Raw genomic sequence first — 23,965 nt, 5'->3', positions numbered from 1 at the left:
CACAAGTTTTTAATACAGGCTATATATAGGGTATGCAACAAGATCCGGACGTAGTAAGAACCACGCTTACTACGTCCCTCCGGACTAAGTCAAAATCGGAAGTCTGCAGTTTCATACAATTAAGGCGCAAATTCCAATCGTCTATAATAATCCGTCTGCGTTTAGGTGCATGTAATTTATAATGCATAGATAAGCACACGCGTACAGAGAATACATAAATGGGATCTATTCAAATTATTTGCATAGAAAGTGATTGGTACGGATAATGGATTATCTATGGATTAAAATGTCACACACGAAAATATATTTATATTTTATTCACATGTCCACAGAAATGTCTGCTATAGGTAACTGTTTAGGTCAAGTAATATACTAATGTATACTAACACAAGTATATATGACCATATCGGAAATTAATGCACCCTGTAATATATATATATATATATATATATATATATATATATATATATATATATATATATATATATATATATATATATATATATATATATATATATATATATATCTGAGCAAGCCTGTGAGTCGGAAAAACATGTTAAATAAAAATTGCGTCATAATAATTAATCGAAATCCATACTACATCACATATCCCTGTGTTCGTTCATTCCCGGAAGCAAAACCGTGCACCTGCCCTCTCTCGCTTGCGTGATGTTCACGTCCTTCAGCCAGCGAATGATTTGATTGGTCTTGTCGTGGTTGCAGTAGTTTGAATTACGGTGACGTATTTCCTGTATTTCAAAGTGCTGCGCACCCGCGGCCTGTGGCACGACTCTAGACTGCGGATACGACCTTGCCGAATGAACTAAATGTTTTTTCAACGCCGTGTCGGAAGACGATGTCGTCGAGTCGTGTCGCGAAGAAGACTGGTAGTGGAAGAGAGGCTTCCTAGTGCTTCGCTGAGATAGTAATACTGGTGATGTGAACGACCGAGCTGGTCTGGCAGGAACTGGTCTGTCAGGAGCTGTCTGTCTGTCTGTAACTGTCTGTCTGTCTGCATCAACGAACACAATGCTATCTTGAGACAACCTGCTTTCAGCCTGGAACTGCCTGTTGTCCGGTGATTTCATCCATTGTTCCAGATTGTTTAACGACTTGCTGGAACTCTTTTCATTGTTCAGAACAGGAGCACTGGAACACCGGTTGGCGGCAAGATTTCCCGATAGTTTTACCTCTGACGATATCAGCTCCTCGTGGCACAGTCTTTGCGCTTTCGGAACATGTGGCATGACTCTGTCGTTGTAAGACCCAGTCTCTTTGGAGTCCTTCAACGCGACATGTCTTACGGTTGGCTGGAAATCGTCTATGTCGTCACTGGTAACACTCTCACCAGACGACGTGTATCCGTGTCGTCTGCCTATCTCGTGCAGACGGACCAGCCTGTCATCAAACTGAACCCGTTTACTCGACTTTTTCCTCAGTGCGCCTTCGGCCATTTTCTTGGTGAGGATTCCTCTGAGTTTCTTGATCTCGTCCCCAGAACTGTCGGACTCGCTGTCTTTCGATATGCTCTTGTTCTTCAGAATTCCTTTCACCTGTCCCAGAGGTTTGGGAGTGATGTATCGGTGATTGGTTCCAGGATGGGAGTTGAAAGTAATCCCTGTATAAATCTCATTCTTGTAGGGAGAACGCCAAAATGTAGACACTCCGGACACCCTCAGCTCGTCCAGTGTCGGCGGGTGTTTGCTGCTCGGGTAGATCACTATGGACTCTCCCTTCCGGAAGTCTATGGAAGGCAGTGATTGGCTGGAGAATTTGATCATGGTGAATAGTCATGCAAGGATTGTAGTTCTCAGTGTCCTGGATGTCAGCTTCCTGAAAGGAGAAAGAAAACGTATGGCTCAGAAAAAATTATCATTTTTTTCTTCTTTAAAGAAAAGGATCTGAGTATACCATACCATGTTGTGCGCGTATGCGTGCGTTCGTGTATGTATTCGGATGTATACGTACACGGCGTGTGTGCGTGTGTGTATGTTAATGTGTGAGTGCGTGACTCTCTCTCTCTCTCTCTCTCTCTCTCTCTCTCTCTCTCTCTCTCTCTCTCTCTCTCCCTGTGTGTGTGTGTGTGTGTGTGTGTGCGTGTGTGTGTGTGTGCTTATTTAGTACATGCATTTATGTACTTTAGTTTGATTATAACCACTTGTGGAAACAAGTTTTAAATGTTGACATCCAAATAAAGAGAGGGAGTCTATGGGAAAAAGAGCACATGGACTAACTGGTGAAAAGGGCACTCAAATGAAATCTTTTAAAATTAAAATTTAAAAATAATTTTAAAAACAATAAAAATAGGCACTTTAATATATTTAGTAAAAACAGGTCCTCTACTCTACCCCGCCCCCGCTCAGATAGTCCTTAAGTATAAGTGCGTGCCGCCATAGCCAGGTAAAACTATCTCCCGAGTGAACGATAAAATGATGTCAAAAGTAAACATTAGTCTTCTCACCTGAACAAGAAATATTAAGAACTATTTTAGAAATTTACCTTGGACTGTCTCGGACCAAGTTTGAATGTCTTAATAACAGTTTTCTAGATATGAAGATATTTTGTACAATGGAATATTAAGCGTGTTGCAAATCGATTGACTTAGAAATAAACCTGTCTCGTTCAGTGTGCCAACAAACTGAATATCAATAGCACTACCTTGAAATATTTTTAAACCGCCACTTGTAAAATTTGTCACCATATTGCAATGCTCTATGACCTTAACCAAGGCTGTATGAACCAGTAAGGTCAAACGGCCTTTGGCCTGACCAATATTTAGCCATTTGTTTAAATACATCTTAAGAATCCATCAGAAGGAACAATTTTGCAGCCAGATAAAAAAAAAATCAGAAAGGAATATATATATATATATATATATATATATATATAGAGAGAGAGAGAGAGAGAGAGAGAGAGAGAGAGAGAGAGAGAGAGAGAGAGAGAGAGAGAGAGAGAGAGAGAGAGTGAGTGAGTTTGTGCATATCTCTCTCTGTGGTGTGTGTGTGTGTGTGTGTGTGTCTTTCCACCTATATTAACTTGGAAAGTGGGGTCTGAACTATGTGGATGGGAGATGGGGTTGATCGGTGAGTGTCAATATGTTATTTTTTTATTATATATATTTTTTTTACTTATACTGGTCCATAAGACAAACGAATCCTTTCATACTTGATCCGGACACGCCCATGACCCTCACTGAAATACACGTACAGTGTACAAACTACATTCTCACGCACCGCTAGATTCTAATCCTAGAACTCTATATTATTTACCAGTAACCAGTCACACAAAACTAACCAACAAACGGGATTAGAAATCCATATCTTTGTTCCGTTTTTATCAATTGCACAGTCGACTACAAACCAAAACAAACACAACAAGCAGGTTTTGTGAACAAGCGCCCATGCCAGACTGTTTTAATCAAACCACACATCTAGCATGCATTCATAGATCAGAGCATTCAGAGGTGCTATATAGCATCGACTCAATGTATCTTTCTAATAGACTGCATGGAGCGCGCAACGCTGTTGTAAAAACTGACAGCCTTTAAAACCCGTAACTGATCGCCAATCGCAGCTCCGCTTTTGTGTTCACTTTAATGCATATGTGTTGTAACGTTTCACGTGATTCGTCAACTTGTCTACTTACTTTACAAATCATTTAATGCCTCTTATTCTTTTTTTTTTTTTCGTCTTTTGAAGTTTGGACAAGTTGAAATTCAATGAATTAAGCATTTGAAGGCTGACACCTTAAAGTGTAAATGTAATATTTATGCACTATACCGCTAAGCTGTTGCAAAATAATTACAGTTTGAAATACTGAAACAAAATGCTTTTTGTTATAAGTAAACCACGCATCATACTATGACGTCAAAGTCGACTTTATATATCGATCAATGTACAATCAAACAGCTATGGCAATATGTCGTAAACCGCAGGTGGGCACAAAGAAATACAAAAGGGGCAATATTATGTATCTATATCAAATGAATAACCAAAGAATATATTTTATTCAGAGACGACAATAAACAATACAGTTTAGATTTCCTTCGGTATAATCGAACAATTACCTGCAAATGAGTAACATTTAGATTTTAAATGCCCAAGCAAGCGTGTATAGGCAATGCAAAATGTGTTTATATTGTAAAGGCAATCGTTTAGGCAAAGGATAATTTTTGGGGGTATAGAAACTCGTTTAAAGGTAGTTTGACGATGACCTTGCCAATATTTTGTCAATGAGCCTTGACCATTGTTCAGACATGACACTATCCAACAGACTCAGACCTACGTTACTTGTAAACAAAATATACGTGGCTTTTCTTAAGTGGTTTGTTTAATAACATTTCGTTTTGTTCATAGAATATATTTATGGTTAAAAACATTTAAAAATTAGAACATTTTAAAAATTAGTTACGAACTAATTGCTTGTAACTAGCCTTGTTACAAGGCTAGTTACAAGCATCTGCTTGTGGTAAGCGAATCCAATCTGAACGACAAAACCTGTATCAATGATTAAAACCATATCTCTGCACAACGCAGTCGAGTGGGTATTTCGGAAAATAGTGGTTGATTCCGTGAATCTCTATCTAGTGTCCCGTCTATAGGAGGACAGCCACTCCCGGGTACAATAAACGCTACTCCCAGACTAGTTTACTAAATCAAAACTAGCTCAGAACAGACCTCATTAAAATAAATATATTTGTGATGACATGCACTCATGAAGCACTTTCAAAACAGTGATGATATCAGGTGTTCGCAAAAGGTGAGCATATTCTGCCCCACCGGTGGCACCCGTGATGAGTACTGCCACCACAGATGTCAAGTCCGACAATTCAACTAAAACGATGAGAAAGATATTCAAGATTTTCACCAAAGATATGAAAAAGTATGCACAAGTCAAAATATGGAATAGCATCAGCCATGATTTTGAACAGTGATGCATCGTATTTAGTAGATACAGCCTCCAAAGTTAAATTATAAGAATCTCCTCGTAGGTGAAACAAGGTTAATTACAAAACAATATGCTGGCTTGTGGTAGGTGAAAGAAGTTTAGTTACATTTCATTTCAACTTATTTTCGTGTTTATATCCAATTATGGTTCAAGCACGCTTTCCTGGGTACACACCTCAGCTAGCTGGGCTGTCTGTCCAGGACAGTGGGCTAGTTGTTAATTGTTAGTGGTTGGCGAGAGAGAAGAGGGTGTAGTGGCCATACACCTACCCACTCAGTCGTTAAAACTCGCTCTGAGTGGGAGCCGGTACCCTGTACCTACCAGCCTTATGTCCGGTGGCTTAACCACGACGCCACCGAGGCCGGTTTTAGTCACAAAAATCTGCCTGTCCTAGGTGAAACAAGGGTAATTACACAAATCTTCTAGTCGTATGTGAAACAAGATTAGTTTAGAAAGTATGCATCTTTCAGATGAACCACAGTTAGGTAAACGTTTGTTTTGTTTAATGATTCCATTAGAGCACATTGATTTATTTATCATCGGCTACTGGATGTCAAATATTTGGTAATTCTGCCATATAGTCCTAATTTTTTTCCATTTGAAACAAAGGGATCTTTTACATGCACCACCTCACAGACAATATAGCACATATTATCACGGCCTTTGGTGTACCAGTCGTGGTGACATAGCCCAATGGCCCACCACAGGGCTACATCCCGCCCCCACGGTTAGGTTTCAGGTAGATGAATGAATGTTCTCTATTAAAGTTTCTACGTGTGCCAGTTAAAAAGGTTAGCTACCACAGCCTAAGAAAAACTAGCTGAAACAAGGTTAGTTACGAAAACCTGCGTAACCTAAGTGATCCAAGGTTTAGTTCCGAAAGTTTCTGCACGAACAGACACATCAATGCGAGTCAGATATATCAGGTAGCAAGCACAACGGTATACAACGAGCTTTGGGATTAAGGTAAAATGATTTATATTGACATTTTAAAATCCTACCGTTATACGAAATTAACTCTATCTTGCAATTACCAGGGACGTGGCGAGGTTTGCACCTAAAAGGGGGTGGGGTCAAATTTAATTTAGCGGAACCATTTGTCTAATTTTCCGTGAACACCTATATGAATGGCCTAATATTGTACTGTAAACATTTTTTTAGCCTCGGCGGGGAGGGAAGGTACTCCGAACTATCCGACCCCCCCCCCCCCCCCCTCCCCCAATCCTATGCCCCTGATGACACCACGTTAAACAATTACGAAGACTATAAAACAGCATACAAAAAACCCCAGTCATACTGGCGTGGTTGCTAAGACCATAAATCAAAAATAAAATAAAATCAATATATCAGTGATAAATGCATTTGATCATTTCATTAGCTTAGTGTTTATGATCATGCTGGGTGTGAATTTAAAAAAAAGCCATTCGTGTTTTATCTACTCCTGTTATAAATATATCAAACTGTGTTCAGGGTTATTCTTGCGTGTCTACACTTGCGCAGAAAGTAAGCACCATTATATGTTTGCATTGTCATTGTGTAATCGGTCATGTTTTTCCCATAATGAATTCAACTTACCAATAACCATTGAATTAATATAACACATAAAATTCAGAAAGGATTTTTGAAGCGACAAAGACTAGAACAGCAAAACAGACAGCAAAACTGAGTAAAAAGAGGCAATTAAATGAGAAAGGAAAGAAGAAGTTTGTTTTGTTTAACGACACCACTAGAGCACACTGATTTATTAATCATCGTCTATTGAATGTCAAACGTATGGTAATTTTGACACAGTCATAGAGAGGAAACCCGCTATATTTTTTCTATTAGTAGCAAGGGATCTTTTATATGCACCATCCCACAGACAGAACAGCACATACCACGGCCTTTGACATACAAGTCGTGGTGCACTGGCTGGAACGAGAAATAGCCCAATTGGCTCACCGACGGGGGTGGATCATAGACCGACTGCGCATCAGGCGTGCGCTTTCCACCGAGCTACGTCCCGCCGAGAAAGGAAAGAGGGCAAGACGGTAACGTATTTTAATATCGTCAAGTACAACGTAACACTTTACATGAGTAATGGATACAACATTCAGTTCCACCTAAACTCCAACAGAACAGAAACCGATGTAAATCTCTTCCTTAACAAAAAAAATCCAGGTCCATGCCAATTCAAAGCCACAACTGTGGTGCTCTTTTCCACTGAATATCTTTCATTGCCCTAAATTTAGTTTTTAGTGTTAAAATTTAATAAATATATTCCCTTTTCCATGGCAAATTATCTTGGTATTAAACACAAAATATACCTGTTAGGACGGAAGGATGGGGAGACATTCTGTTTTGTGTGGTTGGTTTTGAGATTGTATTTGAAACAATTTAACGTGCACGTTCAGCGCAAGCTGTTGTAGCACACGCCTGTCTTGGGCGCAAGTTCTGGCGTGAGCGAATTCCTTCGTCGAAGACAAGAGGACAGAAGGGAAAGAAAAAGAACTGTCGAGCCTAAGGGAACACAGACAGCCCAATCTTAAGACTAGAGGAACACACGAGTGGGTGTGGTTGATATACTGGAATCGATTGTGTAGTGGCATACATAAGTGTACGAGACGGGATGGAGAGAGAGAGAGAGAGAGAGAGAGAGAGAGAGAGAGAGAGAGAGAGAGAGAGAGAGAGAGAGAGAGAGAGAGAGAGAGAGAGCAATTCGCCCACTAGTACTAGAACAAATCCTCAAATTCCAGCAAAAACTATAGAGATATTCGAGGAAAATTAGCTGGTCTGCAACCTTTTCACCGTGTATTTCCATCATTCTACCTACAATATTAGTTGCAATCCTATATAGCTGTTTGGCAGTAATGCTAATATAAAATAAATTTTGTTATCTAGATTCGGGCATTTTCATTTCATTCGGGCACAAATTGGCCTGCCCGCTACAAAAAATGGGAGCCCGTATGCCTGTGGTGGCATATAGAAAACAGGAATGGTGCTTAACTTTTGCCAAGGTGTATATATTCGCTAAATACATGTCACGAATCAAGTCGCCGGGATATTCAAGGACTGAGGATTAAAGTTGCATTACCGTGACACAGACACGTCGCTAAAATCTACATATACCTGCAGATAAAGGTATTAATCTCCAGCCTGCATATCAGAAACTCCAGGTATACAAACATGAAGGAAGCCTTATGGGTTTAGTGTCATCGAGTTCGGCTGAATATCACTTACCCCCATGCTACGGATTTTGGAAGAGCGGAGACTTTAAAATATGCCAAAACGTCTTTGTACATGTATATAATTCGTTCCATTATTTTAATATAGCACGGACGGGTTGAAAGGTGTTTTGGATGTACTATTATCATACACATGCAAACACACACATACACACACACGCGCTCAAACACATACACGCACACGCGTAAATGCATACATGCACACGCGCGCACACACACACACATACAAGCACACACGTCCTAATTACTATACCTTTTAACGAATTTATGATAAATTTATCAAAAATTGCCATTTCAGGCAATGTGCTTTTTTTGTTGTTCTTTTTTTTTTTCTTTTTTTTTTAGCTGCATCACCTTTAAAACAACAAATTCTGGATTCAACTCTTGTTAGAGTTATGTAGATAGAATATTACAATGGCAGTCTAGTCAGTGAAGCGGTCTCTTTAGAAATGACCCTCCTGTACATATATAGAGAAACAAGCCGCTGTTTATTAGCGTGTGAGCTGGACAAAGCATGTTCTTTGATGACAGTTAGAGTTTCTTCAAGTTGGTCTACTTTATCAATATACGAGCTCATCCAATGGCCAAGTTAGATAAAATCACACCTTTATGTTAAAAGAGTGCCTAATCTAAGCCATTATGTGTATAATATACATGTGCATGTACATACATAAAACGCATGCATCTAAACACGGGGTTTCTGCCAAAGGGTAAAATGGTTATGGTGCCATACCCACATTTTTTGCTGATTTTTTCTTTTTTAAGTTGACCTTTAGATAAAATTAATTACTCTTATCATTATTGTTTGATTTTCTTAACCCTAACCCATTTTCTTTCTGGGGGAGGCCCTCCGATTCCCCCTATCAACTTCGATTGCATTCAGTTTCATAACGCCATACCCAAAAATTTCGTTCTGGCAGAAACACTGAAACATACTCAAAGGACCGAAGATAAGCATACATGAAAAAAATAATAATAATAAACACATGTAATAAATAAATAAATAAATGTAATAAATGTAATAAATAATAAAATAAAAGTTAAAGTTACAGTTTGTTTTGTTTTGTTTAACGACACCACTAGAGCACATTGATTTATTAATCATCGGCTATTGGATGTCAAACTTTTGGTAGTTTTCACGTATAGTCTTAGAGAGCAAACCCGCCACATTTTCACATTGGTAGCAAGGGATCTTTTATATGCACCATCCCACAGACAGGATAGCACATGCCATGTCCTTTGATATACCAGTGGTGGTTCACATACCTGGAACGAAAAATAACTCAAGGGGCCCACCGACGGGGATCGATCCTAGTCTATTTCTAGACCGACCGCACACCAGACAAGCGCTTTACCTCTGGGCTACGTTCTATCTCCTCTCTCCCCCATACAAAAATAATCACAACACTAATAATAATAAATAAATTAAATAAAAGCATTATTTTATTCTGGATATAAAGGACTTCCCTCAATTTGTTCAAACAGTTTTATGGAATTAAACATAAATATACATTATATTTGCGATATTACTGTTATAATATGGACATTAGTGAACATAAATAAATCTAATATATCGAGACGTAAAGTGGGTCGAAACTGGCTGGCTGTAGATTAAAACATTAATTAAGCTTGTTTTTGTCTTCTTAGAATAAGAAATGACAAAGAGGAACTTGAAACATAAACAAAGACGCTAGCTACCTGTACTTGCAAGTCAAACTCGTCTTCTACAATATCTGTATACTAGTATCCGTTATACCCGACAGATAGCCTTCCGTTACACCTGACAGGTAGTCCCCATTATACCTGACAGGTAGTCAATCGTCGGTATTAACCTAGCGCACGGAACACACTAGCGCACACTGACAGTGTTAGCGACAGATGCATTGTGACTGCACCTCACCGCTTGACTAGCCAAGTCAAAGCCGGTGACTCGTTCCATACTGTAATCCTATATCTCCTAATCCGTTATAATCTAACTGTGCTGTATGTGCTGTTCCACAGCCTAAACCTGAAAACCGTTTTCACGATTAAGCTGCAAAGGGTTTTCCTTTTCCTAAAGTTGTTACATTGCGTCATATATTATCCAAATAGAGCAAGTGTTATTACTTTTTATCATTTATTCTCTACAACTAAAAAGTAACTTTTGTGTTGTAAACTATGTAGATATTTACAAATTGTCATTCAGAGGATTAATCTTCCGGGTTAATAGTAAACAAATGCATGTATAATGTCCAAAACCACTATAGAAAAGACTTCGTAAATTTTTTTTTTTTTTTTTCTCCATACTGCACTCGGTGTAGTTATAAGATAATAAAAGTCTTGTCTTGTCAAATATGCAATAGCTAGTACGCCGAGTTAGAAGTGTGTGTGTGTGGTGTGGGGGGGGGGGGAGGTTTTGGGGGTTTTAGCGCAATATATTTTGTACAATTCACTGTTTTAGGCTTACAAATATACCATTTCTTTTGTATGCATCTAACACTTACACTTACAACATATTGATTACTAGTTATATTTTTCCTGCAAAAAAAAAATCATTTGCAATTATCGTGTACTATATTTACGTGTAAAAAATATATGTGCTGTGCAAAATAATACGAGTTACATAGAACATATTAGTGACATTTAAATACATGTACGTCTATGTTATGATATTATGGTAATTTTATTTTTCTCATTTTCTCTTTTTTTTTTTCTTATATTTTATCATTTAAAACGATTAAAGAAAGACAAAAAAATATGCATACCCATTGGTGTAAGAGGATGTGACATCCGGGAGATAAAACTGAATTTTAGCGACTTTACATAGAATAGTAATACTGACTTTACTTTTCATACATGCCTATACTACATGACAATTATTTATAGTTGGTAAAATAAATGAACTATTTAATTTGATATACCCTTCGTCCTTCCTTCCTTCATTCATTCCGCCTGCGCGTGCGCGCGCTCATACACAGAGAGAGAGAGAGAGAGAGAGAGAGAGAGAGAGAGAGAGAGAGAGAGAGAGAGAGAGAGAGAGAGACACACACACACACACACACAACTTTCTGACCGGGGGTGGGGTGAAGGTGGGCCTGTAGTTTCCTCATTGACAATAAACTAGTATTAGGATAGGTATACTAACCCCAATCTAATTAAATTAGCTCCACTGGTTAATTACTATTACCTGTGACTCGTATTACTGCACTTCCCCCACCCCCTGTTTTGTAATGTTGAAATAGACCAACAAGTTCGCCTATTGCATAAATAGTCTCGCCTGATATTTTTAAAATTTGTATGCTCCCGAATAACGCTATAAAAGGCGAAGTGTAATTGGTCGATATTTAAATTGTTATTTATAGATGAAATGTCACCTGGACATGGAAGTCCACGCAATGCTGTTAGATCTACTGGTAGACCAGTAGAGCTAATTTTAATCAGATTGTACTGACCCATGATTAGCACCAGAGTCTGTTACAAAGACTGTAAAAGCTATTTTACTTTGTATACTCCTTTGTGGTGCTCTGTTAATTTGGAGGGTATTTTTCGTTTGTTTTTGTTTTTGTTTTGGTTATTATATAATAATTATAAATACAACTGGGACAATGGCTTATGAATTGGAGCATACTGAAAGAAGACTAAGTATTGTCAAATACAACTGGGATAATGGCTTATGAATTAGAGCATACCGATAGAAGACTAAAGTCTTGTCAAACCGTTGAAATTGTACCTGACATAATAATCTGATGACAACGTATGGATTACATATAATCATATCACACGTGGAATCACCTGTCTGTTCAAAGGATATTTCCACAATGTCGTGATAACATGCAATCATAAATGAACTTTAAAAGGCGAGAATAACCTACATGCGGGTGACACCGGTTATGAAAACTGGTATTGTTGTCACCAAAATGCATTCAAAATGTTACAGGGACAGTCGTGAGTTTGCAGACAATGTAAGATGTTTTTGACGAACACAGCCTTTTTTAACACCTAAAATTGCACGTCGAATTAATTTCTTGTTTAGAATATCAGAGTGTATATTCAATGTGTGTATATATATATATATATATATATATATATATATATATATATATATATATATATATATATATATGTATATATGTATATGTATGTAAATTTGTTGTACTTACGAAATTATTGAGAAGTAAAACCTTGTCTCGGCTTCTAGAAACATTCAGGTGATCAGAAACACTTTGTATATAAAGACAATGCTTATATCCAATAAAGGTTCGAGCACACTTTCCTGGTCACATACACCTCAGCTATTTGAGCTGTCTGTCCAGGACAGTGATTTAGTTGTTGGTGGCTAGTAAGAGAGAAGAGGGTGTAGTGGTCACCTTACACCTACCCACTGAGTCGTTAAAACTCGCTCTGGGTGGGAGCCGGTACCAGGCTGCGAACCGTGTACCTACCATCCTTATGTCTGTTGGCTTAACCACAACACCACCGAGGCCGGTCCACTGATATTCTAAACAAGAAATTGAATTTCATAGGTAATTTCAGTCAACTGAAATGTTCTGTCGGTCGAAAGCTGTTACCACAGAAGCAAACTCCGGACAGTCTCTTTAAAGATACTACACCGTCAGTGGGCCCATTGGGCTATTTCTCGTTCCAGCCAATGTACCAATGCCGTGGTATGTACCATCCTGTCTGTGGGATGGCGCATATAAAAAATCCCTTATTGCTAATCGAAAAGAGTAGCCCATGAAGTGGCGACAGCGGGTTTCCTCTCTCAATATCTGTGTGGTCCTTAACCATATGTCCGACGCCATATAACCGTAAACAAAATGTGTTGAGTGCGTCGTTAAATAAAACATTTCTTTCTTTAAAGATACTACAAATATTACATATCTTCAAGCATGTCTATAACTACACTTTATATATGCTTTGTGCATGTTACAAATAATTCATATACTAGTATTATTTTGCTCTATAAAAATGAATAACGTTTTAATGATGAAAAACAAAATGTTAACAGTCAAATTAAAACTGGTATGTGCTGCACCACTAATGATTCCCCCTCCTCCACCCCACCCCCATCCGGTTGTCTATACGGATAGGAACCAAATGAAGACGAAAAAGTACGGTTTTTGTCCTAGCCTACTAAATATAAATACAGATAGAAATGTGGCTTGTGCCCCTCCCACCCCCCCCCCCCCCCCCCCCCCCCCCCCCCACCCTCAACCACTAGAGACTGTGTCCCCTCCATTAGAGGTTGTACCCCCTCCAGATATCGTACCTACCGGTGTGGAACAACTACTTGCAACATAAAATAAAAGAATTCAACTTTACTTGTATTATAAAACAGTTTTGCAGGACCTTTGCCCATAGAATAAAATGATTCGGGTGACAAGTCTGCGTCCACCCTATGCTATCGATTTTGAAATAAACTATCAATTAATTTACTATAACACAATTTATGACAGCGTTCTTGAATGCTCGGGACCAACTGAGCGTTTGGTCTGCCGAACTATATTACACAGATGATTATCTCTCTATACGTTAACAAGTCCAAGGCTTAGCTTACCGAAAAACGGTCCCTTCAACTCAATCATATCTAACAATGGAATCACGCTGTTCCGAACAAGTGTTTTGTTCCGGCACGGAGCCTCTCTGCCAACGTCAACTGTGGGCGGAGGACGCCGCTCGAATACCTGGAAAGCGAGCAGGCGTAAGACAACGACCGGTAGCCGCCCGACTGTGTTTGTGTTCGCGCGTGCAATACGTCACTGTCCTTGTATCCATTGATCAAAGACACTTGTCACAAACAAGACAAACAGTAAACAATCGATGTCAAACACCGACCGATCTAGTGTGCCTGGCTTACTGGCGGACCTGTGTTGTTTTCATATCAAACATTTCGGACAGGTGTCCCTCTTTATATCCCATTTTATATATGCCACTTTATAAACCAACGTTTAGGCCTATACTGTATCGAACTCAAACTCTTACCCCCCACCTTCAAAAAAAAAAAAAAAAAAAATCTAGAAGAAAACAGCTAAACTAACAAAATAAATAGATAAATAGATAAATAATTAAATAAACAAAATAAAATTAATTGTTGCTCACAGATTATTATTTTTCTGAATTAGCAGATTTCTGTTTTTGGAATATTTTCAACCATTATTTACGTATGCCTATGTAGTTAGTCTTGCGAGTTCTTAATTCGATACCAAGAGTGATATATATAAATAAGCTAAAACTAAAATAAAGCACATACAAAAGCATACGAGATAGGGGGCAGGGGGAGGCAAAACCTCAAATTCTGACAAAAATTATACAGATATTCGGGCAAGATATGCTAACCGTTGGGGCCTAGCTTGAGATTTTCATGTGGTAAGCAAACTTTTTCGGCGATGGAATAAAACATAGAGCATACAGTGTACACGCATTTACAGCACAGGCCTATATATATATATATATATATATATATATATATATATATATATATATATATATATATATATATATATATATATATATAATATATATATTTTTAAATATACACATGTATATATTTGTAATCTCAGGTGGTAGCCTACGCAGCTGCGTACCTGCGTATATGGAAGCTAAGCCCCTACTGCTAACCTAAGACCTGTTTACCATGTATTTCCATCATTCTACCCGCAAAATTAGTTGTAATCCATGTAAAAATGCGATATAATGGTAATATGAATAAATGTTATTATCCAGATTTAGGCATTTTTGTTTAATTCGGGGCACCTGCTCCCGTACAAAAATGGGAGCCCGTACGCCTATGAGCACGTCTGCATTCGAGGACGGGAGGGAACACACGCATTAACCACCACCCCACCCCACCCCTAAAAACAAAAAACAAAAAAACAAAACAACAACCATTTTTGTATTAATTTTAGTGGATTTTGTTTTCTTGTTATTTTTTTCCTTTGTCTCGGTTAAGCCGTTTATTGAACGAAGTAGTGGTAATCAGAAATTGAAATTAACAAGGCTTCAAAACCTTTCATTGACAAAATCCCCTCAAAACCCCAACAAACCCCAACCCTCCACAGTATTTGGAGTTGCTCATTCACTAGGTCAATAATGTAGGGTTACGGTTCTATTTTGGATCTCCATCACCAGCGGGATATGGTGATTCTGGAGGGACAATAGTGAATCCAGAAACCATTCTGAAGAGATAGGAGGTGATCGTAAGTAAGTTTTATGATCAAGCAGTAACAGAATGTCAAGGACAGGAAACACGAGATTCCAAGAAATGGCCATTAAAAATAATAGCATTTGTTTTCAAATCCTTGTATAAAAAGGGAGACAAAAGGGTACGCTGTGTATTTTCATTTTTGATATGAATTCTGATTTCACAAACCTGTATCTTGTGAAGTTAATTGTAAATAAAAAAGTCTACTTTTTCAGTATCTTAGAACCAATATTGCCATACATTATATGTCTGTTCTCTTTGAACAACATGTTGTCTTGAATCAATAGGAACACCAAGTAACGAAATGACCAGAGCACGGTTTGCATGTTATTACAATAAATGTTTTAAGAAACCAGACATTGGCAATTAGCAAGATTATCTGTTCAGTTAAGTTTTTAAAATAATAATAATAATAATAACAATTAAAAACCCAATAACCCAAAATCCCAATATAAATATTAATAAAGATAAATATTAAGAAGATAAATTATTTAAGCATTTAAAAAATATCGTACTTTTTTTTTCTTTTCTTTTTGTTCGTGACGCGTCTTTCGTTTACCTTACAAAAGGATGCATAATACCAAAACACTAATTTAACCGTCAGATCCACGAATATTTACCAGATTTTGTTAGTATAGCTGTTCACATAAAGTTAACCAAATACTTGCGCCCTTGCATGTTGCCTATATAGGCAACATTGGACTTCAATAGTTGTAAATCAGTTGATTGCACAGATTTGATGAGGGTCCCGGAGAGTATCACACTTGATTTCATTTCAATTCAACTTATTTTCGTGCTTATATCCAATTAAGGTTCAAGCACGCTGTCCTGGCCACACACCTCAGGTATCTGCGCTATCTGTCCAAGTTGTTAGTTGGTTAGTAAGAGAGAAGAGGGTGTAGTGGCCTTACACCTACTCATCGAGTCCCTAAAATTCGCTCTGGGTTGGAGCCTGTTGTCCGATGGCTTAACCACTGCGCCACGAGGCCGGTATCACACTTGAAGCCGTGTCTTTCATGTTTAAAACAACGAAAGACACAAATCTACTTCAGAAATCAATATAATAAACATATAAAAAAGACTCGAAAACAACGACGTAATTGTTGAATTATACCCGTGTCCTTAAGACTTCACGACATTGAAAGAAGAGTAATCAATGTGCGAGTTGTTTTTATATATCTTATCCCACGGTCTCATCATAGGGGCGAACTAATTGACAATAGCGATTATCTTCGGGTTACCTGGGGTGCATGTTTACCTCCAAACAGTGGTTGTCTGCAGTTTATTTGAAGGTAAGATGTACAAAACCTGATCTGTGTAACTATTGGGCTCTTGTCTCTTAACTATTAACAGTCTAACTTCTAACTGGTAAATATACCTTTTCTTCCATGATGGCGTAAAAGATGATCCTGTATTCCAAATTTCGAACAAATATTCAAAATGGAAGTGTCAAAATATATACTGACGTCAAACTTCGTCACTAACTCTTGTTATCGTATTTTTTTCTGTTTCGCATAAAATGCATTTTCAGCTACTATAAATATCAATACGACCAGAAAGAAAAAGCAGAGGCATAATAAATTATTGTATCTACCAAAATAGATAATATGGGGTAAGTAGTTCCAAGTTATATGTAATTAAACAGTAAAAAAGCTATAGTAGATAAAACCTTTTTATTAGCACCAATAATTATTAATTTGAAAATTGATTAGCAAATAGTATTTACCGCTTCGGAGTGTCTTAACGATCTCTAACACTTCTAATGTCTTCGATATATAGCGAATTGCGATAACAATTACTTCTAAGACGAACGTGCGTTTTTAAAATTATGGAAAATGCATTTTGGAGTATTATAAAAACTTGAATGTCCAGAAGCGCTTTAGGTGTACGAAAATGAATATTCTAAATAACAAAATGTAAGTATTTCTGACTTCAGTTATTAAAAACGGCTCCAATAGTGAAAAATACGTCGTGGTGTTAAAAATACGTCGTGGTGTTAAAAATACGTCGTGGTGTTAAAAATTGAGGTCTTCCCCTTTAATGTAGGTGCCTCTAATGCTTGTTGTATATAAAGTCTCTATAGTATAGTATAAGTAATATACCAAAAACCTGCTCAAGAAATCACCTGTATTATAATTTACAGCGATTTTAGGGGGAAATGATGACAATAAATTCATAATACTTTATTAAAAATATACTCTTATAGTTATTAATATAACGAGGAAGAAATGAAACTAGGATATTTTAAAATACAATGGATATAATTTTAATGATACAGTTGATTCGGTATTTAAACATACTGTCAACAAATGGGCCTAAAAAGTTCACAAGGCATTTGATAATTCTATTAGACGAAAAAACTGAATAATTTTAAAGAGGATCAATGAAAATTAAAAGCATATTCGCGTTTCTTTTCTTGCTCAGTATATTTTACTGCTGGATTATAACATTACCGATGTTAACGTTTCGTTTGCATATTATAGAATATTTTTTTTATAATGTAAATGCATAACTAATGACACAAAACTACACACGTTTATATATATAATTAGATTTTGTCGCTTTAGCCACTGAAAGTGTGATTTTATGAGGCCAATTAAATGCCTATGTACAGCTATAATGCACTGAGGTAGCAGACTGGTGAAATTAGGGTAGCAGAATGTCACTGGGTTACGCGTGTGTTGACGGGGAGATACAAATCCCCTGGGCACACAGACACTGGTTAGCGTGATCAGACGTACAGAACGCTATGTGGTGGTTTCGTGTGTCATTCACCTCGTCAGTGTGAGGTAGACCGGCTTCAGATTGAGCTAAGTGCCACCCGGAGAGGACATTATGTAGACCTGCTTTTTTTTGTATTCCTTATCATATATGTTAACACAAAAGTTTTGGTAAGCAGGCTTCTGGTGGTGGGTGTGGCAAATATGGGGGTCAAAGTAGGGCCTCACTCCCCCAAAACAGGGTGAACCACCAATAGTACTATTGGGACAGCAGATAGTTGGGAGAACCTTTCAAATGATGATAGAAACGTAAGACTTGGCCCAAATGATCTCCATGGCGAGTTCGTCACATCCAAGCAATGAACCACTTGAATTTTCAATATGGCTGAGGCCGACATTCGTCTGGTTTTAGATTTTCTGCTTTGCCAACACATTCAGCTACACAGACATCGGGCAGAAGTCAGAAGTAACCTTAGCGAATGTTGTCATTGTAAACAGCCCAGTTAGTAATCATCAGTATTATAACTGATTATAATAATAATTCGGGGTCATATTTTCCATTTACTCATTTGTATTTTCTTCTTCTATGGAATGGAAATGATTTAATGTGCACGTTCAGAGCAAGCTGTTGTAACGCAAGCCTGTCTTGGGCACAGTTTCTGGCGTGAGCCAGTTCTTTGGACAAAAATAGGAGGATTTTCTTCTAATGTCACATTATGTTAATATGGTAATTGTTGTCAAGCTACTAATGGTGTTTATCATTCCTATGTCATATGTCACAAAAACAAATGTAAAATTACTGTAAGTATGCTTCGGTAAATAAATTGATGTATGAAGGAAGAACATGTTTTGTTTAACGACGCCACTCAACACATTTTATTTACGGTTATATGGCATCAGACATATGGTTAAGGACCATACGGATATTGAGGGAGGAAACCGGCTGTCGCCACTTCATGGGCAACTCTTTTCGATTAGCAGCAAGGACTCTTTTATATGCACTACCCCACAGACAGGATAGTACATACCACGGCCTTTGTTACACCAGTTGTGGAGCACTGGCTGGAAAGGGAAATAGCCCAATGGGCCCACTGACGGAAATCGATCCTAAATTGATCGCGCATCATGCGAGCGCTGTACTATTGAGCTACGTCCCGTCCCGAATGTATGAATGCATGCATACTAGAAGTGACCACAAAATGGACAAAGGATCTACATTGATGCAATACGTCGTATGTTTTGATAACCTGCACTGCACACTATTTATACCACAAATCCTCCTGCTAAATGATAATTTCTGAAACAGACGAACATCTTTTGTTTTCTGCCTAATTTTGACTATTGTATTTTTTTCCACCTAATTCTACCTATCTACATAGATATGCATAATTATATCGACTATAGTAATGATTTAAAAAGTTAAATTTTGTTTTGTTTAACGACATCACCAGAGCACATTGATTTATATATCATTGGCTATTTGATGTCAAACATTTGGTAATTATGACGTTATCTTCAGCAGAATTCCACTAAATCTTTTCATTAGCAGCAAGGGATCTTTTATATACACTTTCTCACAGACAGGACAGTTCAGATCACGGCCTTTCCAGTCTTTAGTAACTCACAGGATAAGCAAATATCGTCCATGCATTGTTACCAGAAAAGTCATACAAGTTATGTAACTATGTTGGAATTAATACAAATATAAAATTGTATCATCTAGAATTAATGTCAACAAGGACGAGTTTCTTTAAGCTTGGTAAATGAAGCATTTACACACAGATTATTACAACATTTGTTTTAACTTGTTAAACAAAATCATACGCTCTTGTAAACATATATATTTTTAAGGATCTGAATAATGCGTTTGTCTACATATGAAAAAAACCCTCAATGTTTTGCGATATAATAACCTAAGTTTGATAACGCCAAGCCAAACAAAGAAGACGTTTTTTCTCGAGCATATTTCGGCCCCAAAACAACACAGTAAGCTTCTAAGATAAGGGTTTTAAAAGCTTGTCAATATTGGACACTGTATCGAGAAAAAACTCGCTCTATGCGAAGGCGCACTCCAGAAACATACTGGAATGAGGGAGACAACACTCGAGAAGGGAAAAACAAATACTCAGGTATCCGGAATTCTGTTTGACACGGTGGGAGGAGTAGTACGGAAATACATAGTTTACAAGTTTGAATTTAAGTCGGTTACACCCCGTTATGTCTTTATTCACACTGTTTGTTTATGTTATAAAATGATCGATAAATGTGAAAGGTTAGCCTGTACATCCAGCTATTTATATCATCGATCTAAAAAAATCTCTCTATATTTTTTGGTTCTTTTTCTATATCTCTGCTATTTGTGTATCTTTCTCCCTATCTATCTGACACTGCAACCAATGTTCACTAGCTTCGTCCGTTTCAGACAATTCAGTTTAAACGGTGCATTAGTAAGTAAGGGAAGAACAACTATACTAATCAAGACATGTCTTTACGACCATAGAACGAGCAGGACGTAGCCCAGTGGTAAAGCGCACGCCTGATGTGCGGTCGGTTTAGGATCGATCCCCGTCGGTGGACCCATTGGGCTATTTCTAGTTCCAGCCAGTGCAACACGACTGGTATATCAAAGGCCGTTGTATGTTGTATACTATTTGTGGGATGGTGCATATAAAAGATCCCTTGCTATTATTGGAAAAATGTAGCGGGTTTCCTCTCTATGACTGTGTCAAAATGACCATATATTTGACATCCAGTAGCCGATGATTAATAAATCAGTGTACTCTAGTGATGTCGTTAAACAAAACAAACAAACCTTTTTACGACCATAGACATATGTGATAAAACTTTATTGGGTGGTCTGTAAGAATTTGTCCTGAATTTGTCATAAAAGAAAACCAAAGCAATCACATTGATAGTAACTCAACTCAAACAATTTAAAACCGAAAAGAATATCATGAATTCGGATAATCTGCTCTAAAAACATTCGATATTTGCCATAAATTGTTTTGGGTTTTTTCCCTTAGTTCTGGGGCTAGTTGATGAACCACAAAACCATTATCATAATCAAAATTCTTAAAAAAAGGAAGGAAATGTTTTATTTAACGACGCACTCAACACATTTTATTTACGGTTATATGGCGTCGGACATATGGTTAAAGACCACACAGATATTGAGAGAGGAAACCCGCTGTCGCCACTTCATGGGATACTCTTTTCGATTAGCAGCAAGGGATCTTTTATATTCATCATCTCACAGACAGGATAACACATACCACGGCCTTTGATGTACAAGTCATGGTGCACTGGCTGGAACGAGAAATAGCCTAATGGGCCCACCGACGGGGATCGATCCCAGATCGACCGCGCATCAATCGAACGCTGTACCACTGAGCTACGTCCCGCCCCTTCTTAAAACGGAGTTCAAGAGATGTTTCGATAAGGTCATGACTTCTAACAAGAAGCAGCACCGTCGTGTGCTTTGTTTAAATGAGGACCGTCATTGCCCAAGACGATAATTCTCCCTGATCTATGCATGAGGACTGCCACTCTCAAGACTGGTCCGACATTTAAACCGTCGTGGATTTATTTATAGACAGCTGTGGTGGCATGCACTCATGAATCACTGCCAGAACACATGATGAGCACAGTCTAGATCTACCAAGTCTGTTGTTTTTATTTTAGCTGTGACAAATATGTACAATATTTTCACAAAAAAAAAAAAAAAGAAGGAAACAAAGAACAAAAATAGTTTTTAAAAATTATGTACAAAATTAGGAACAGCACCAGTAGACGTCATGTTAGTCAGTAATGCATCATACCTGGCCATAAACAAAAATTGGAAAGCCTTAATGAGTCTTTGAATGTCATAACCCTGTTAAAACGTCTTTGCCAGAAAGATATGGCGTTGTTTGAAATCGGCATACAATTAGTATGCCCCAAAGTGTCTCAGAATTCGTATTATATAAAAACTAAAAGTTAGAGCAGAAGGAATATTGCTCAACATTGAGAGGAAATTGACTACTGAAACGTTGTAGTCGTCCCTTTTTGTCATACAACTTTGTCCGGAGGCTATTGTTTTGAATCGAGATACGAAACAGGTTAACTGAATTTAGTAGCTTCTATTATTTCTAACTAGTGATAAAAAAAAATACATGGACGGTAATCTGTTATGATATTATTGAATGATATAAGATTATCAGTATAATGCAAGGTGAACATAAATGTTTAGGCCAAATGTAACCAGATTAGCAGCAGTTACAAAATTGTATCCATATGCTTAAGAGACAAAAAGCAAAATAAAGATATTGCATTATTAGACTCCTTCTAAAAGCCGGTACCACACTCTTAGTGACCAGAGCCCCGTTCCACGAAGCAATCTTAGCACTAAGATCACCTTAGTGCATAAGGTAGCTATGCTCTTAAGGTGATCTTAGGGCTAAGATCGCTTTGTGGAACAGGGCCCAGGACCCCACTTTACGAAACGATCTTAGCGCTAAGATCACCGTAATTACATGATGTAGCTATGCACTTAAGGTTTTATTTTTCGCGCTAAGATTGTTTCGTAAAACTGTGCCCAGGAAATTGACCTAGCTATCACAGAAAACTATTATTAGTCAAAACGTTTAGTTTTAACAACAAAATGTTGAACCGAATTACAAGTGATAGTATTTATTATTAATGATCATACCATCCTTAGTTTCCATACTGCATTCAAGGTGAGAAGTGGCATAAGGAAGTCAGACATGTTTAAGTTTATGATAAAGCATTCACCACAAAAAAAAATGGTTTTTGATCATTTAAGGAGATGGATACGGTCATTTACCGGATGGCAACAAGACATAGCAAGATCTATGCAATTTTATACAACTGTGAAATTAATACATGTCACCTCTTAAAAACCTACAACGATTTTGTTTCGTCGCTTACATAGTAATACCACTGCAAAGAAATTACAGGTTAAGCTATCCTTCAGAGCTGGGGACCGTACTTAGCGCGGAGGTAGGGTGCCCTCCTCCCCCATCCCCTATTATTTTAGTAAGTGCCCCTTTTGTCTAGCTGGAGGAGACTGTACATTATTGTTACTGAATAATCGTTTTTGTACTGCCCACTCCAAAATTCTTAAAGACAAATACGACCCTGCCATCATAACAAACCTAACGACATGAATTTCACTGAAGAAAGTATAAATTAATGGATGGATGAATGGATGGATGGGTAGATGGATGAGTGGGTAGATAAATGAATGGATGGGTGGATGGATGGATGGAAGGATGGCTGGGTGGATGGATGGACATCTATAAAATACAAATAAAGTCAAATTATTCAATGTTCTTTTAAAGTCATTTATCGACAAGTTTTGCAAAATCAAATGGTGATTTATCAGTAATGGTATAAAAAATTTTTTAAAGAAAAATAAATATTCAAAAACAAAATCTTACCTGCGACGATAAAAGAAACATCCACTATTTTTCTGAATATTTTTCTGAGTTATAATAAACCAGAAGTAAAACGCTCGTTTCCCGCCAACAGATCCCAAGGTTAAGATTAGCCTCGTTTAATCAGGGAGCCAAACAGAAAAGTGACGTCTGTGAACTTAACCGTTGAACATATATAGCAAGCGGGCGCTGTGTGGACACCGACACAACAGAGCGATCGTGTTCGATTGATCCAAACAGTCACGGTTACACTCGCACCGGTTACTGTGTTCAGTCGTCGAAACAGTGTCCCTCGTTTGACATATATTGGAAGCGAGTATTTTTGGTACAAAGCTTCTCCATTGGTCTGTTTGGAAGCACGGCCTACAAAGGCAGATCCAGGAAATAGTTTAGGGAGGGGACCGGGTAAAAGGGCACATGGATCAACTCCCTGGTAAGGGCACTTCAATGAAAATTATA

The 23,965-nt window shown here is 37.8% G+C and overlaps 1 protein-coding gene across 3 annotated transcripts; it reads right to left on the bottom strand.

Annotated features, from left to right (window-relative positions):
- Positions 1-502: 502 nt before the first annotated feature.
- On the bottom strand, positions 503-23,629 carry LOC121384449. 3 transcript variants are annotated; one of them, XM_041514849.1, is made up of 2 exons: positions 23,510-23,629; positions 503-1,833 (listed from the first exon to the last, which is right to left on the bottom strand). In XM_041514849.1, exon 2 carries the CDS (start codon positions 1,779-1,781, stop codon positions 603-605), a length of 1,179 nt encoding a protein of 392 aa, XP_041370783.1. In that variant the 5' UTR covers positions 1,782-1,833; positions 23,510-23,629; the 3' UTR covers positions 503-602. The 3 variants fall into 3 exon arrangements, with proteins under 3 accessions (XP_041370783.1, XP_041370782.1, XP_041370781.1); XM_041514848.1 differs by lacking the exon at positions 23,510-23,629 and adding an exon at positions 13,708-13,793; XM_041514847.1 differs by lacking the exon at positions 23,510-23,629 and adding an exon at positions 9,870-9,995.
- Positions 23,630-23,965: the final 336 nt, after the last annotated feature.

This window comes from Gigantopelta aegis, chromosome 10, assembly GCF_016097555.1.
Source record: "Gigantopelta aegis isolate Gae_Host chromosome 10, Gae_host_genome, whole genome shotgun sequence".
Taxonomy (NCBI): Eukaryota; Metazoa; Mollusca; class Gastropoda; order Neomphalida; family Peltospiridae; genus Gigantopelta; species Gigantopelta aegis.
The sequence above is the reverse complement of the archived record's forward strand: the minus strand, read 5'-3'. Positions and strand labels throughout refer to the sequence as shown.

Coding starts and splice junctions, on each gene's coding strand:
- LOC121384449 (XM_041514849.1), bottom strand. CDS start 1,781: ATGATCAAATTCTCCAGCCAATCACTGCCTTCCATAGACTTCCGGAAG.